Here is a 15,470-nt window from a genome sequence, read left to right as displayed (position 1 = left end):
TTCTTTTTAATAGTTATAGTAAGGTAACATTTTAAACAAATACAGCTAATTGGGGCGGTAGCAAATTGTACCTTTCCTTTCCTGGTTGTGTCCACAGCAGAGGATGGTGAGCGAATTGGGCCCAGAGAACCTGTTGGATTAAACCATGAGAATGAGGACCATGGCCATAAAAAAAAACAATAACACATTCTTCCTAGTATGACATGATCTTTCTGCTGCTGCTGTCCAACAGGCTATAGCTGCATCTTTTGCCCATCTTCTCTGTATCTTAAGTTTTTTTCTCTTCACTTTCTTTCTCTGTCCATTGTGTGACCCCTTAGAACGCACAGATGACATGGAGAACATGTCCAAAGTGGAGGCCTCCAATGGCCACAGCCGGCCACTGGACATTGTGCCCAGCACAGAGGAGAAGCTGACCGAGAGGGGTCAGTGGGGCAGCAAGGTCGAGTTTGTTCTGTCAGTAGCCGGTGAAATTATTGGCCTGGGGAATGTCTGGCGTTTCCCATACCTTTGTTATAAGAATGGGGGAGGTAAGTGCTGGAATTACTTCCTTATGTTTTGCTATCTTTTCGCCTGTTTTGCTTGAGTTTCAGCATTGAGCATTAACTCAAAGGTGGTGGCAGGGTTGCAGCCATTTGAAATTGACAAAAACACAAGGCTCCTTCGAAATTCGAAACTTTGCATTTGTTTGCAGACAGTTGTGTGTCGGCTGAATCAATCTTATGAGAGGAAGAAACTCAGAATTAGCTAAGAAATGGGGCGCCCGTAGCTCAGTTGGTAGGGCGTCCCCCCCAGCAGCAGACCCGGGTTCGATTCCCGCCCGCGGTCGTTCTCTGCATGTCACTCCCCTCTCTGCCCCATTTCACCTCTGTCTCTCTGCACTAAAGCATAAAAATGCCCCAAAAATATATATAAAAAAAAAAAAATAATTAGCTAAGAAGGACATAAAATGCTGGTTAATGTATGATCCATTCCAAGGAGAAACATCAATCAAAGAAATTCACAGTTCACTGATAATATGTCCTTTTTTCTTATATGGCTGCCTTCCAGATGTCTAATGTCTGATACATGCAACAAAAAATACATCTGGTCAAACAATAACGATGTTTCAAGATTCCTTACATTTTCATAAAAAAATCTTAAATATTGTTTTGCCAGTGGTTATTTTTTTATTCCTGCATAGTGCATATATTCTTTTGTATGTTTAAAATTTATATATTTGCATATTGAAAGTATCTGAATGAACTGCACCTTTAATCTGCGTGCCTTTAATACAGGTGCCTTCTTCATCCCATACCTCATCTTCCTTTTTTTGTGTGGGATCCCTGTCTTTTTCCTGGAGACGGCCCTGGGTCAGTACACCAGTGAGGGAGGCATCACCTGCTGGAGGAAAATATGCCCACTGTTTGAAGGTAATCTATCTGTTTTACTTAAGCAAGATCATTTAATGGACGTTAAATGGCATTAAAAACACATTAAAAACACTTAACAGCACCAAGGGTGAATCAAACTCTCTGGCCTAGAAGCAGCAGTGCCACGCACTCTCAAGATGTTTCCCGAGCTTTGTAAAAGTTTCCATGGTGTGGAGCCTCCAACTTTGTGTTGTTTTGAAAGTGATTATGCAATAATGTAATGATCATGGTGTGTGTGTGTGTGTGTGTGTGTGTGTGTGTGTGTGTGTGTGTATGTGTGCGTGCGTGTATGCAATTCTGAAACAATGACTTGCTTGTGGGCCACATAGGGTACGTACAAATATTTACGAACATGTCAGATATCATTTCAACAACATATAAGACGAGAGAGGAATTTCAGACAAGATTGCACAATGTGTCCATGTGCATGTTCCATTTGAAGCGCTATGTTCATTTGTGTACATATTCATGACTTTGTGAGTGTTTTGCAAGCATATGTCAAAAAGCTAGTGTGCATGCCATACAGATGTGGGATGGGGATGTAATTACTTGTAACAGCTGGCAAGCAACCAACACTGGCCAATGTCCAATGTCCAATTTTCTGCCTTCAAATAAATCTGTAATCAGCTGCAGAGTTGAGTCGGATGAGCAATCATGAAAGGGAACCGTTTAGGGTTTTAATTTACCCAGCATTCAGTTTACTCTATTCTGATGAAGTCATTTGAAGGGGGCGGCAGCAGTGAGCGGAGGTTTATTCAAATAATGTGAAGATGTAGGGATTTTTTTTTCAAGGTTTAAGTACGCCTCTTTTTCAATAGTGAATGTCAAAATCAATTATGTAAGTGGCTTGAGATAAACAACAATAAATGCTATTATGTGAAGCCACTATATACCAAAACCAAAATGAACTTAGTCCCATGGCATCATTACTGAGTTACATGTGAATAAAATAGATGGTTCAAAATGTATAATCAGTTGCACACTGCACATACTTTATTGGTAACAAAAGCCATGATGCAGAATTTCTCATCTCTAACAATTCCACACCAATCCCCACCATTTGATTTGTTTCCAGGAATTGGTTATGCCACCCAGGTGATTGTCGGTCTGCTGAACGTCTACTACATTGTTGTATTGGCCTGGGGCCTTTTCTACCTGTCCAACTCTTTCACCTGGGATTTACCCTGGGCCTCCTGCAACCACACCTGGAACACAGGTGAGACCAGGAGAATATGACAAAAGCAAAATAAAAGCGCTTCTCCGATAGACATATGAACTCTCACTCATTCATTTGGTTTAACCAGGTCTCAATGCCATTCAATTACATGAAGAAAATAAATACATCCATGATCCATAATGGATGTTCCTTATGATAGGATCCTATAGGGCCATCATGAGGTTGAAATGTATTTCTATTTGTAATGGACTCTCTAAGGAAGTATTGGGTGGATTACCAAGACATATAGAACAGGCATTTTTATTTTCCCCATCAAGATGGATTGTATTAACTTCATTGACCGACCTGACGTTTTGTCAAGCGCATTCTAAGTATTATCTCTATGTCCAACTTTAAACTTGTCCAATACTTTGGTTTATGACCTAATGCCCTACAACTAATGCCATTCACAATAGCTACAGCTGCACCTTGCGTTTAGCGCTTATTACCAAATGTTATAATGATGCTAATTTCCTACATGCTTAAGATCAGCAAGTTAGCATTGGGCTGCTAGCATGGCTATTGACTTTTAATTTAGCTTGATATATACACTTTGCAATATTTTTTTTTGGGGGGGGGGGGGGTTTACTTTCCAAATGTCATTCATTTAAAGTTTCATTCTGTCTTGATGGAGTGAATGTTCATGCACCGTTTGGCCCTTCCGTCTCAGAGGTGGCATTGTTTCACTCGCCTGTGTGTAACTTGGAAACCTCAGAGAAAGCTTGGATTTCTTCACAGCATTGAATGTCTTTTTGTCTTTCCTTCATTCAAGATTCCTGTATGGCATTTCAGAGGGGGAATAGCTCCATCAATCGCCATGAGAACCTCACCTCTCCTGTCATTGAGTTCTGGGAGTAAGTGCCATTTTGTTTGGCCATGTCCTCAAACGGCCTTGTGTGCCAACAAGTTCACCAAATATGCAACTTGTAAAAAACATGTAAAAATGTAAAAAAAAAAAAAAAAAAAACGTAGTAAACAAGCACATACATTTCTAATGATAGTCCTATTTGTGTGTGTGTGCAACAGGCGAAGAGTGCTGAGAATTTCCCCAGGTATTCATCACATTGGCTCTCTGAATTGGGACTTGGTTATCTGTCTGGCCGTTGCATGGGTCATCTGCTACTTCTGCATCTGGAAGGGAGTCAAGTCCACTGGCAAGGTGAAGTACTCTCTCTCTCTCTCTTACATTCATGATAACATACTGTACATACACTATGTCTGTTATCTAGATCACACAATGACAGCATTCTGCAGCATTATGTTTTGTTTTGTTATGGTTTTGATTGGTTGATGCTTGCTGTGTGGTTAGGTATTCTACACATGCAGTTAGTTAGGCATTGTCTTAATGACACATTGCTCTTTCCCTTCAGGTGGTTTACTTCACAGCGACCTTCCCTTATGCTATGCTAGTGATCCTGCTGATTAGAGGGGTCACCCTGCCAGGAGCCTCCAGGGGAATCTGGTTCTACCTGTATCCTGACCTAGATCGGCTGTATGACCCACAGGTAGACCGGGGGGTGCACTTTTGTTCTGACATGTTAATTTCGAACATTTAGCAAAAACACAACCTTTTTACCCATGCAGACATCTGAAAAGAAAAAAAAAAAAGAAAAAAAGTCCACTGCTGTTTTATTTGTCATGTACATATTAATATGCTCATTACCTACCCTCACTGACAGCTTTTTTTTTTTTATCAACTTGGAGTTTCAGTTTATCTAGTTTTGTTGACTTGAAGCAGAGTGTTCTAGAGAAGCTGAGGCTGACCAGTGATCCAAAAGGTGCTGGTTAAATCAGGACCATTTGGAGGACAATGTTATTTGGCATGATCCTTATGGGTTGTGTGTAGGGACTGCAGTTAAAGGTGGAGGCAGCAATTCTGGAGGACCCTTGTTTATCATCACTGAATATTTCCTTACATTTCTCTCTAGCTGGTGGACATATGGTTGAGCATTTAACAGCTAATGATACATATTGTGGCAGTTTTAACAAACAAGCAGTGCTGCCACAGTATCCTTTGGGACAGTGTCCTTCAGAAAGTATCCACTGTTTACGGGAAGGGAGTGGATTGGAAAATGGTGGTGGTAACAGGGACTTTACAATTTCTTCTTTCCTTGCCGCTAGATTTCACCCAGTGTCAAAATCTAAAAGAGGGGCCCACTTCAGTCCCCCTTAGGGCTCTGGGGCTGAATACAAGACCTGCATGTGCAGGCCAAGGCAAGGCAGGCATGGTGTAGCGGGAGCCTTGGGAATACCTCAAGGTTGTCAGTTGGACCTCCCGGCAATCAGATTTTGAGTGCTGGCTGCCAGCTATCTGAAACATGCCCCAGTGTCCTGGAAGCACTTTACTAGAATTACGGGCATAAAGAGAAACCTCATTTGAATTTTGAAGTGTGAGGGAGAGGGTGGAAAAGTGCCGAACTTTATGCCTTGGAGAAACTGGAATAGACAATAGGCTTTGGGGTAGGTGGTGTTGGGAGGGTGAATTTCTAGGTAAGGACTTTCAGGATTTGCTAGATGCATCGGAAGTTAGATTGTGTTTTTCTCTTTCAATTTGAACAGTGCATGTCAGGGTGTGTTACAATCAAGCTCACAATGGACTTCACTCAGTTGAAATGGCTCCACAATTTTTTTTTTCTGCGACGCTGGTGCTGCTGTGGTGGAGGGAAGTCCCCAGCACTTGAAGCTGGGATTTGGGGGTTGTGTTTCAATTCAGTCTGTACGAATACGTTGACAGTGTTTCTTAAATAGACACATTTTCGTAGTAGATTATTTCCAATGCGATTTCACTTTTGAATTATTATCAGTCTGTCCCTTTAAATGTATTTGTTATCTATGTGATTGTATCGTTTCGACTCTGTTCTAAGGTCTGGATGGATGCTGGAACTCAGATCTTTTTCTCCTATGCCATCTGCCTTGGTTGTCTAACCGCCCTGGGAAGCTATAACAAATATAACAACAACTGTTACAAGTAAGGACGGACACGATAATGCATTTGGCATTATGACCATCCATACTCTCTAGTCTGTCTTAATGTCAGTCAAGCTGTTGTTAAACTTTACATTCACACATTTAGTCCTAACTGTTATATGTCTCTCTCTCTCTCTCTGTCTCTCTCTCTGTCTCTCTCTCTCTCTCTCTCTCTCTCTGTCTCTCTCTCTCTCTCTCTCTCTCTCTCTCTCTCTCTCTCTCTCTCTCTCTCTCTCTCTCTCTGTTGTTTCCAGGGATTGCCTGTCCCTCTGTTTCCTGAACAGTGGAACCAGTTTTATTGCTGGTTTTGCCATCTTTTCCATCCTGGGCTTTATGTCCTACGAGCAGAATGTGCCCATCTCAGAAGTGGCCGAATCTGGTTGGTTTTTATCTTTTACTAAAAATGTTTTACTGCACTCACAGTATGCTATCCTTAAGAAGACTACTACCCAAGACATGTTTAGCAAAGAGCTGATTAATTATTTTTTAAAGCTTTAGGTTATGAGTTAGTTGGAAAATATGGATTTGGTAGATTTTTACTTGAGCAACTCAAAAATAAACAGTCCATTGTGAGTCATTTTGGGGATTTTTTTTCTCACTTTTACATAAATCTTTTCGAAGGTAAGGTCATCAATAACAAGTGTTGAGGTCAGTGTCACACATTCTTCTTTTTCGGACTCTAACTGTAGAAGGAGAAATGGGTATCAAAGGTATCATGGCATTCACTTGAGCAAGAATGACCAATGATGTTATATTTTAATGCGATTTGTGTGTGTGTCTTACTCAGGTCCAGGTCTGGCCTTCATAGCCTATCCCCGTGCTGTGTCCATGATGCCTTTCTCCCCTCTATGGGCCTGCTGCTTCTTCATCATGATCGTCTTTCTGGGATTGGACAGTCAAGTGAGGACCAAGATATGCACCACCACACAAACAGAGAATTCAGGAGCACACATACACTCACATGCACAAACAAACATACACATAGGCAAATATGTACAAATAACAACATCTGGTTTGTTTCTTGATCAGTTTGTGTGTGTGGAGAGCCTGGTGACAGCCATGGTGGACATGTATCCTTCCACCTTCCGTCGTAAGAACCGCAGGGAGCTCCTCATCTTGGCAATAGCTATCGTGTCCTTCCTCATCGGACTCATCATGCTGACAGAGGTTGGTCACCACTCCATGATGTTTTTTTTTACGGACTAAACTGAAATAATTAGTCCAGCTAATTGTTTCTCAAAATGTCTGTTGTCTGATCTTTTCAACAAAATACTTGCTGTGTGTGTGCTTTCATGCAAAAAACTTCATGCTGTTTTTTGTGTTGCTAGCTATACCCCTAGAGTTAAAAACATGTGTCTGTCTCCGCAGGGTGGCATGTACGTCTTCCAGCTCTTTGACTACTACGCGGCCAGTGGGATGTGCCTGCTCTTCGTGGCTGTTTTTGAGACTGTTTGCATCGGTTGGATTTATGGTGAGAGCATTAGCCAGGCTTTTGGGAAGGCATGATGAGGAGGGGGGGATTTAAAAGACAAAGGCTTTATTCTCTTTGGCCACTATTCATCCCTATGAACACTGCCCTCTTCATTCAGCCTATCAATAAATTAAAGCCCCTTGTTTGCCTTGACCCACAGATTGGTAGGAATAAGGCTGACTGATGGGAATAGCCTATTATCATATAAATGGTGTATTTAGTGAATCAAACCAGCAATGAAAATAAATAATGAAATGAGCAATAACCAGAAAGCAAAGCTCATGGTTGCTAGGTAAATATCTGGGAGCCATGGAGGTTAAAAACTGTGATTTATTTTTATCATTATATCATTATGTTAGCCTTTCACACATCTTGGCACAGTTGATTGTTTGATATTGATTTTAGTCTGCCCTGCATTTTCCCTCATCTCTCCCTGATTACAGGTGCTGACCGTTTCTATGACAACATAGAGGACATGATTGGCTTCCGTCCCAACCCTATCATAAAATACTGCTGGCTTTACTTCACCCCTGCAACATGCTGTGTGGGTGTCACTGTCATTCTCAGTATGCACACTGGTGTTACACTGCTCTCCTGAGAGAAGAGCAGCCTCTGCTGGCCAACATCGAAAATACACGTTTTAAATTTGCCAATGACCACTAATAGTCAAGTTAAGCCTTTTGCATGTATATCCTAAAAACGTTGAGGATTAAGGTTAAGGATTATCATCAACTAGTAAAGGCGGAAGTATTTACTATCATTTCAAATACCAAGAGTGTAGCATAGCCAAAAATCCATCCCTACAGATGTATGATTGATCTCTCTTTGTCTTTGTTATCAGGCAACTTTTGCTTTTGCTTTGATCAAGTACTCACCTCTGAAGTACAACAATGAATATGTATACCCATGGTGGGGAAATGGGATAGGCTGGATCCTGGCGCTGTCCTCTATGATGTGCATCCCTGCCTGGATAGCAATGAAACTGTACTATACCCCTGGAACACTGAGAGAGGTAAGCTTTACCTTTTAAAGACTGTCCCTTGAAGGCGATCTATCTATCTATCTATCTATCTATCTATCTATCTATCTATCTATCTATCTATCTATCTATCTATCTATCTATCTATCTATCTATCTATCTATCTATCTATCTATCTATCTATCTATCTATCTATCTAACTAGCTGTGTGGCAGCCAATAATTTAAGAGCTCAGTTCTTAATTGTTATATCTCGTTCAATTTCTTAACCGTTACATCACTGACATGACGTCCAACAATTTCAATACCATCGTATCCATTCCCCCTCCACAGCGCCTCGCTTATCTGACCACTCCTTCCACCGAGTTGCCCAAATCGAAGCTGGAACAGGAGAGGCAGCGGGCCATCTACGCAGCCGATGGCGACAGCCTCCAACAGAATGCCCCTCCCACTAAGGACGGCTACTTCCCTGTGGATGAGAAGGAGTCTCACTGCTAGAGACTTGATTGTTAAGGATCAGATCCTACTTATGGGTCAAAGGCCACTCCTCAAGCTTTGACACTTATCCCCAGCTCTCTCTGCAATACCTCACCAGACATGGCGGCTAAACAGGCGCAGACTTTAAGTAGTCACCTGACCTGTAACTGCCGGCCTGCTGCTAAGGCTTTCTCCTTTAAACACTGCCTTACAACCTACGCTGTGATGATGACATCAGCATTCATACTACAAAGAGTTACAGCACTTCCTTTTTTTCAGAGAGTTCGTCACCTTGAGTCTCTTGTACATTTTGAAAACAATTGTGGCCATTGTTGTTAGACAGTGGCTAAGAATATACATTTGATCTTTCCTGCTTTCTAAGGAAGCATTTTGTTTCTGTAATGTATATTTGTTACAATGTTTAGTTGGTCTGACATAACATTTGAGCTACTTCATGGATTCTAACATTATCTGCGAATGGATCACAAGGAGTGTCACATGTGTGCACACATAATAGAGGTTCACTTGAATAAATGTTCTCTGTTGTTTACATGCACTTCTTTATTGTATACAGAGAACAAATGTATTGTGTATTCCGTCCACCAATGTGATCACACATACAGCTCTGTTTTTTACTGTATGGTAGAGAGTTATCATTCTCACAATGTAACATTTTTCTAATATAAGATATCCTACACAAAGCGTACTTATAACCAATGCTTGAGAATGCAAGAAATTGATTTTAAATGTACTATTAGCTGAACTGACCACAGCTCAACTCAATTAAGCTTTGCTGTTTTTATCTTTATACTAATAATTATGTTCATTTTTTGTTTGTAATTTTTTCTTTGATTTACTGACCATGCATGGTTGCATGAATATGTTAAATGCTATGCTATATTGCTATATGTTGTTAATTTAGTGCCTTATCTCTAATCCATGAAATCGTATGAAATTATGATGTACAGTGAAGTGCCCCAGGGAGGCAGTGGTGCCACTTAGATAATATGAACATGCTGTTTAGAGGGTTTCATTCCAAGACGAACATTGTCAACTCTTTTTAAATAAAGAACTTCAGTCTGTTTTTCATTAGCCTAGCAGTTGGAATCAATTTTTTATCACTGATTGGGAACGGTTTTGCATATGCGGTACAACTTTTATATGCTAAAATCATTTTTTATGACTGAATAAAAAATGCCTTCTTCTGAAACAAACATGTCTGTTTAATGAATTAATTAATTAAAATACAAGTAATTATTCAATAGATAGTAAAATGTGTGTTCATGTATTTACTATTTTCATAAACCAGCTCAAACTCTGATCTAACATTGTGCAACAGTATAGCCTAATTACTTGATTTAAGGCAGCCAAGGTAGATAGATAGATAGATAGATAGATAGATAGATAGATAGATAGATAGATAGATAGATAGATAGATAGATAGATAGATAGATAGATAGATAGATAGATATTTGTCTTGTTTATCTTATCATTATGACTTTAAATCCCCAAATTCATACTTTATAGGAATTTATTCAAATAATTGTGAATTTTTTAAACAACATGACTTTTAATGGTGATAAAGCTAGTCAAAGGCTACATTTCCTTCTTATTTTGTATGGAATTTGGCTTGTATGAAAGCCAAATTCCATGATGTAGCTGTGCAAGCTGTGCCAGCTGTGCAGAAGACGTGGCTAATTGTTCCTACCTATGTATATCACGTTTTATTCCAGCAGGGGGCGCTGTAGTCATTATTGTGAATCGGCCACTGTTTACGGAAGTCCATGTGACGTGTCACTGTCCACCAGAGCATTGTGGGAAGGAAAGTGGAGCTGTCGGCCGCTGATGGGCGAACTGCTCGATTTGGCAAATATCTACCATTATTTGATAGTCATAAGAACCGTAAATGAAGTCAAACGATGCTAATTCAAGAAGCTAACGTCAGCGGGCTGTGAAGAAGACGAGCATATGCCGTTGTCATCGCTGTTCTCCTGCGCACGGGCGCTCCTAGCCGACAAGTGGGAGACACTGTCAATGGACCGCGGCGTTTTTATTTTCTCTTACGAGGGAGAAGAATAAAAAAAAAAAGTAGCCACGGATTATATTCCCGTTGTGGATGGGTGGGGGGCGACTGTGCTCCCGCATTCACTGCTATAGTTTAAAGTTTCTTGATATTTGTGTCGAAGACGCCGTCAAAGATGTCGACCAGCAGTCCCGAAGCAGTGAAGAAATTGCTGGAGAACATGCAGACGGACCTGCGCTCTCTGTCCATGGAGTGCAAGAAGAAATTCCCCCCTGTCAAAGAGGTTAGCCCCGCTAGTTAGCTTCACTGAACCATTACCTTAATGTTCAGCAGGTTGTTTTCTCATTGGTTAATGCTGTTATTGCACTCGTAGTGTGATACATGTTTAGCTATGTTTGCTAAAGCCCGTATCATACACCAACCGCAGGGCCTCTGTTTTGGGATGTGTGGACCATGTCTGAGTAGCCCTCATACTGTAACGTTACAGTTAGCCTAAATTAAAAGTTGTGTTAGCTGTTGGGCCTTCTCCCTTACTAAGTGTCACTCCTATTTGGTTTGTATGGCTATATTAGAAACTTTTCATTAGTCAAATTAACTCAGCAGCTGACCCACGTCTATTTACATGTCAGCACTTATCTATCTATCTATCTATCTATCTATCTATCTATCTATCTATCTATCTATCTATCTATCTATCTATCTGATATCTGAATAGTTGGCTGCCATTTCATCAATAGAATAATTGTACTGTTGCACTGTTGTTGTTCTTTTAACTTAAATCATGCACATATTCACATATTCACTTTTTTAAACTCAGGGTTTAGTCTTTTTTTGTGTGTCCGGTCTCAAAAAGCATTTAATAAGTTACCGAAAAAATAAGACTTCAATTAATATTACAAATGTTAAGGCACACATGAAGAAGGATTTAACACATCTCCCCTTTTCTGACAATGCAAATGATATCCTCCCAAATATATTATCTTTTGGATAAGTGTCAAATCATCCAAATTACAGCCACACACACGCACACGCACACACACACACACACACACACACACACACACACACACACACACACACACACACACACACACACACACACACACACACACACACACACACACACATATTTCTTCACTTGTTCAAAGTAAGGTCTAGTATTATCCTAAATAATTGTGAAGACGAGATTTCTGTAAATATTGCTATTTTTTTCCCAATACTTTGAGCACCACAAACTAATTTCCATGGCATTTAGCCCTATTGTATGGAGGTGGCTGATGAAATCTGTGGTTTGTGAGAACCAACCAACTGCTTTTATTTTGATAAAAGGCCAATAGGCTATTAATGTTTGGCCTACATAGGTCTGTTGAGGATCTAACTCTGCACGTAGTAAGTTTCGCAACATACTTGCCACGCAAGTGCACAACTAATAGAGGGTTTTGTGTTCTTATAATCCTGGGGATGACTTACTGGCTTGGTTGTGTAGCAGTGCTGGTGACATCATGGCTTGGGAGAAGAATAGTACAAGGAGGTGTAGTGTCAGAGCCTTGGCTTTTACAGCATATTAGTATTCTAAGATTCTCACATAGAAGACACCAGCTTTTTTATGACAACACTTTGGCCCTAATGACACAACCCTCTTTATTATGTGTTTAGCCTTCAGCAGTCCACAGGCGTTGGGTGTCAGTCAAACTTCTAGAATGTTTTGTAACTTTATTTTGAAGTAGGCTTAATTTATTGCCTCAAGGATGAGTATGATTATGAGGCTGGAGAAATACGTTGTCGGATAACCTTACATAGCTCTTTGTCACAGTTTGAACTATGTATTGAATTATGTCGTTTTCTTTACACTGAAATGCACACAGAGAGCAGGCAGGCAGTGTTTTTAATTCAACTGACGCCATCTCAGTCATATCGCCTCTTTTCCCTGTCATTTCCATGGTATAGCAGGCAAGGTCACTGTTTGCTTGCATATTTACCAGGTCACACACTAGGTCATTAGATGAAATGCTGTACTGTTTTTGGGGCTTTTTAGGGTCATGGAAATATATATTGGTCTGCCAGCTCAGCCTGTCGGGCTAATACATATCAGGCTACGCAGGCTTATTTTGTTTTTCGCTTCTGGTTTCACCAGTGAGAAAGAGAAACAAGTTCAGCAATGGCTCCCAATATTCCTTTGTGTTGTTTTTCACCACTGCAGACTGACCGGCTCAATCCCCTTGATCTGATTGATCCATGAAACAGAGCTTTGTGTCTCAAGCTATGGATGACCATAACAAGCTCTCGCCTGGTCTCATGTCAGAGGCTTTTCTCAGGCCCTTTGCCTGGGGGGGGACACAATCACTATGACATCTCCCCCAGTATTGATTTATCATCACCCATGTTTCCTGGTCCTCACCATCATCTTTCCCCCTTGAGAGATTGCACGACACTTTGATGTTCACCGCAAACCTGAGTTTCACTCAGGCTCTGCTTGATGGGCTTGTCATTGAATCAAGCTTTTCCAATTTGAGCAGTCATCATGGTTGTGTTGGCTGGCCTGTGATTGTGCTACAGACAAGCGGCTAATTACTGGTGGTCATTGTTGTTGTAAATTCAAATAGCACAGTATTGTCATTTCTTGTTAAGATTAGATTTTCAGTTTATTTAACAGAGATCCTGAATTTATAATGTCAGTTTGCCTTTTTCGTTTAGTTTTTTTTTCTTCTTCACAAATAACCCAAAATAACACACGCAAATACAAACAAACATACATGCATACTTAAATGTACAACATCTTTACAATAACATTAAAACTATAGTATATATACTTACCCACATTCATATTAAGTAATTCATCGTATTGCAGGAAACAAAGTATATATGCGAAAAAGAGTTGGTTAATCTTTACCCGTTGTTTGTTAGACTTGATAACAAATCATCTTGTCTTGTTATGCAAAAGAAGAATGAGGAAGCCCTGTTGTCATTTCGCAGCCAGTTTCTCCTCAATTTCTCAATCTGTCTCCCACAGTGATGTTACACCACAGCCGGTGGTGTTTTCATGGGTTAAGAGGAGCCAAGAAGCAAGCCATTGATTTTTTTTTCTTCTCCTTTGCATGATAGCTCTACACTCAGAGCCTGTCTTTCATTGAGCAGCAGTCGGTGCAACCACCCGGGCTTTGCTGTTTGTTGTGCTCTAAATTGCTTTTTTCCCAGGTAAAAAAACAAACAGCAGGCAGCCATCTCTCTTCTCTCTGAGGATGTGTCAGGCGGCTGTCAACAGAATGTGGCACACGGTGAAATGTGACTACTTGTCCTGGGTAAACCTTTAGAATTATCATAGGTAACCTGCTTATGCTTTTGCTTAGCACTCAGTTAACACTTTCAAGAATAGGTTAGGTTGGATAGATACATTTTGTTTATCAAGAGACGTCATGTACGATAAAATTACTTTGTCATTTATTTATGAAAAGTATGTAATACATTTTTACTGATGATATTAACTTGAATTATGAAATGTTTGTGATTTCAATCTTCTGTATTAGGAATTTCTTTTATTGTTATTCAGTGTTTGAGTCTGGAATTAAGGATTTTAAATCCTGTTCCAGAACATTTCAATACATTTCAATAAAAAACCCACAGTAATACACAGTGAGGATTTGGGTGAACTGACCTAAAAAGCCTTGTTTTCATAATATGTTAACTGCAAAGTCAGTTCCAAAAAAACTGCTGAGTTTCCAGACTCTCCCAGCATGTTTCTAAAGAAGTCAATGTGATGAGCTTCACTAACGTTGCTTTTCAAAGCCATGAGCTTTGCACTCAGACATGGCTCAGTTCCTCATTGACCATCTCCCTTTAAAAAAGGTTTTGAATAAGAACTGAAAGTCCTTCCTGAAACAGCCTTGCTCTGGTATCATTTCTACAGCATTGACCCATATTTAATGTCCCCTTCTAATGGCTGTAATGTGACTGAGGTCCTTTTTTATCTTGAGGCAAACATGCCAGTGCCTGAAAGTCATTGGTTGTGTTGCTGCTGTATGCTTAAACCTATTGTCGTTCTGTCCTGGTTAATATATTCCATCTTTAGCTTTCGCTATACAGTCCGTGCCGCTTTTCAGTAAGACCGATGAAAGAAATCTCTATGATATATCCAGGGGTGGACCTCTGCTCTCCGCTACAGTGACATCATGCCAGTGGTGACTTCATAACACAGGCAGTTTTTAAAGGGAAGTAATGTCTACACTTAAAGAGAATGCTTAATCAGCTATTTCGATGAAGAAATGGGTATGAAAAGGTGTCTATATGCAAGGCAAATGAGGTTGACTTAGACATGGATGGACTCCAAGTCAACCTGGGAGTCTATTAAGGAGTTGGCTAAGTCACTTTAGGAGTTGGCAATATACAAAACTAATTATATAATTGTATTGTGGAGATTGATAAGCCGTGTGCACAGAAATGTGACGGTTTTGTTTCACACATGTCTGGGATTTATTGTCATTGGTTTTCAAGATGTTTCCTCATGGGGCTGAACACAGGAGACCCAAACAATATGCTTCTAATTAGAGATAGGCATTTAGTGGTTAACTGGCTCTATTCTATTCTGCAGCACTAGCAGGAGAAAACATATTTTTTGAAGAGTTGTGCAATGGACCGATGAGGTTGTTCCAAATTATTTTTCAAGATGCACTTGTGTGACTCATCGTCATCATCGGCCTCGTCAAATCAGAGGACATTATCCTGTATAAGCACCTCTTCATCAGCCACTATTATTATTTAACAACATTCACTTTCAGAAAGCCAAATAACATGGTTTATTCTCTCAGTACTTGTTTTTATTGTGCGACCAATATGTTGTCCTTTTTTTAAACATGCATGTCCACTTTGGAAAAAGCCAGGCCATTGGATGGATAATGGTAAGGCTCTTGGTATTTAAATAGACTTGGAAAT

General features: G+C 40.2%; 2 protein-coding genes across 3 annotated transcripts in view; both read left to right on the top strand.

Moving 5' to 3' along the window:
- Positions 1-334: 334 nt before the first annotated feature.
- On the top strand, positions 335-8,542 carry slc6a13 (solute carrier family 6 member 13; the record flags this gene model as incomplete). The annotated part of the gene is made up of 14 exons (XM_080028064.1): positions 335-530; positions 1,278-1,412; positions 2,488-2,628; positions 3,401-3,482; positions 3,655-3,787; positions 3,999-4,133; positions 5,493-5,596; positions 5,850-5,974; positions 6,383-6,495; positions 6,625-6,762; positions 6,964-7,066; positions 7,510-7,610; positions 7,908-8,078; positions 8,378-8,542. The coding sequence occupies 14 exons, from the start codon at positions 335-337 to the stop codon at positions 8,540-8,542; spliced, it is 1,842 nt and encodes a 613-aa protein (XP_079884190.1).
- A 1,806-nt stretch (positions 8,543-10,348) lies between these two features.
- Positions 10,349-15,470, top strand: part of mon2 (MON2 homolog, regulator of endosome-to-Golgi trafficking) — a 34,977-nt gene continuing 29,855 nt past the window's right edge. For both annotated transcript variants that reach the window (XM_080027794.1, XM_080027793.1), the window contains exon 1: positions 10,349-10,827. In XM_080027794.1, the coding sequence (XP_079883920.1) occupies positions 10,720-10,827 (108 nt within the window). In that variant the 5' untranslated portion in view covers positions 10,349-10,719. The remainder of the gene's footprint in view (positions 10,828-15,470) is intronic.

Source organism: Ammodytes marinus (assembly GCF_949987685.1).
Source record: "Ammodytes marinus genome assembly, chromosome: 5".
NCBI classification, from domain to species: Eukaryota; Metazoa; Chordata; class Actinopteri; order Uranoscopiformes; family Ammodytidae; genus Ammodytes; species Ammodytes marinus.
The sequence above is the reverse complement of the archived record's forward strand: the minus strand, read 5'-3'. Positions and strand labels throughout refer to the sequence as shown.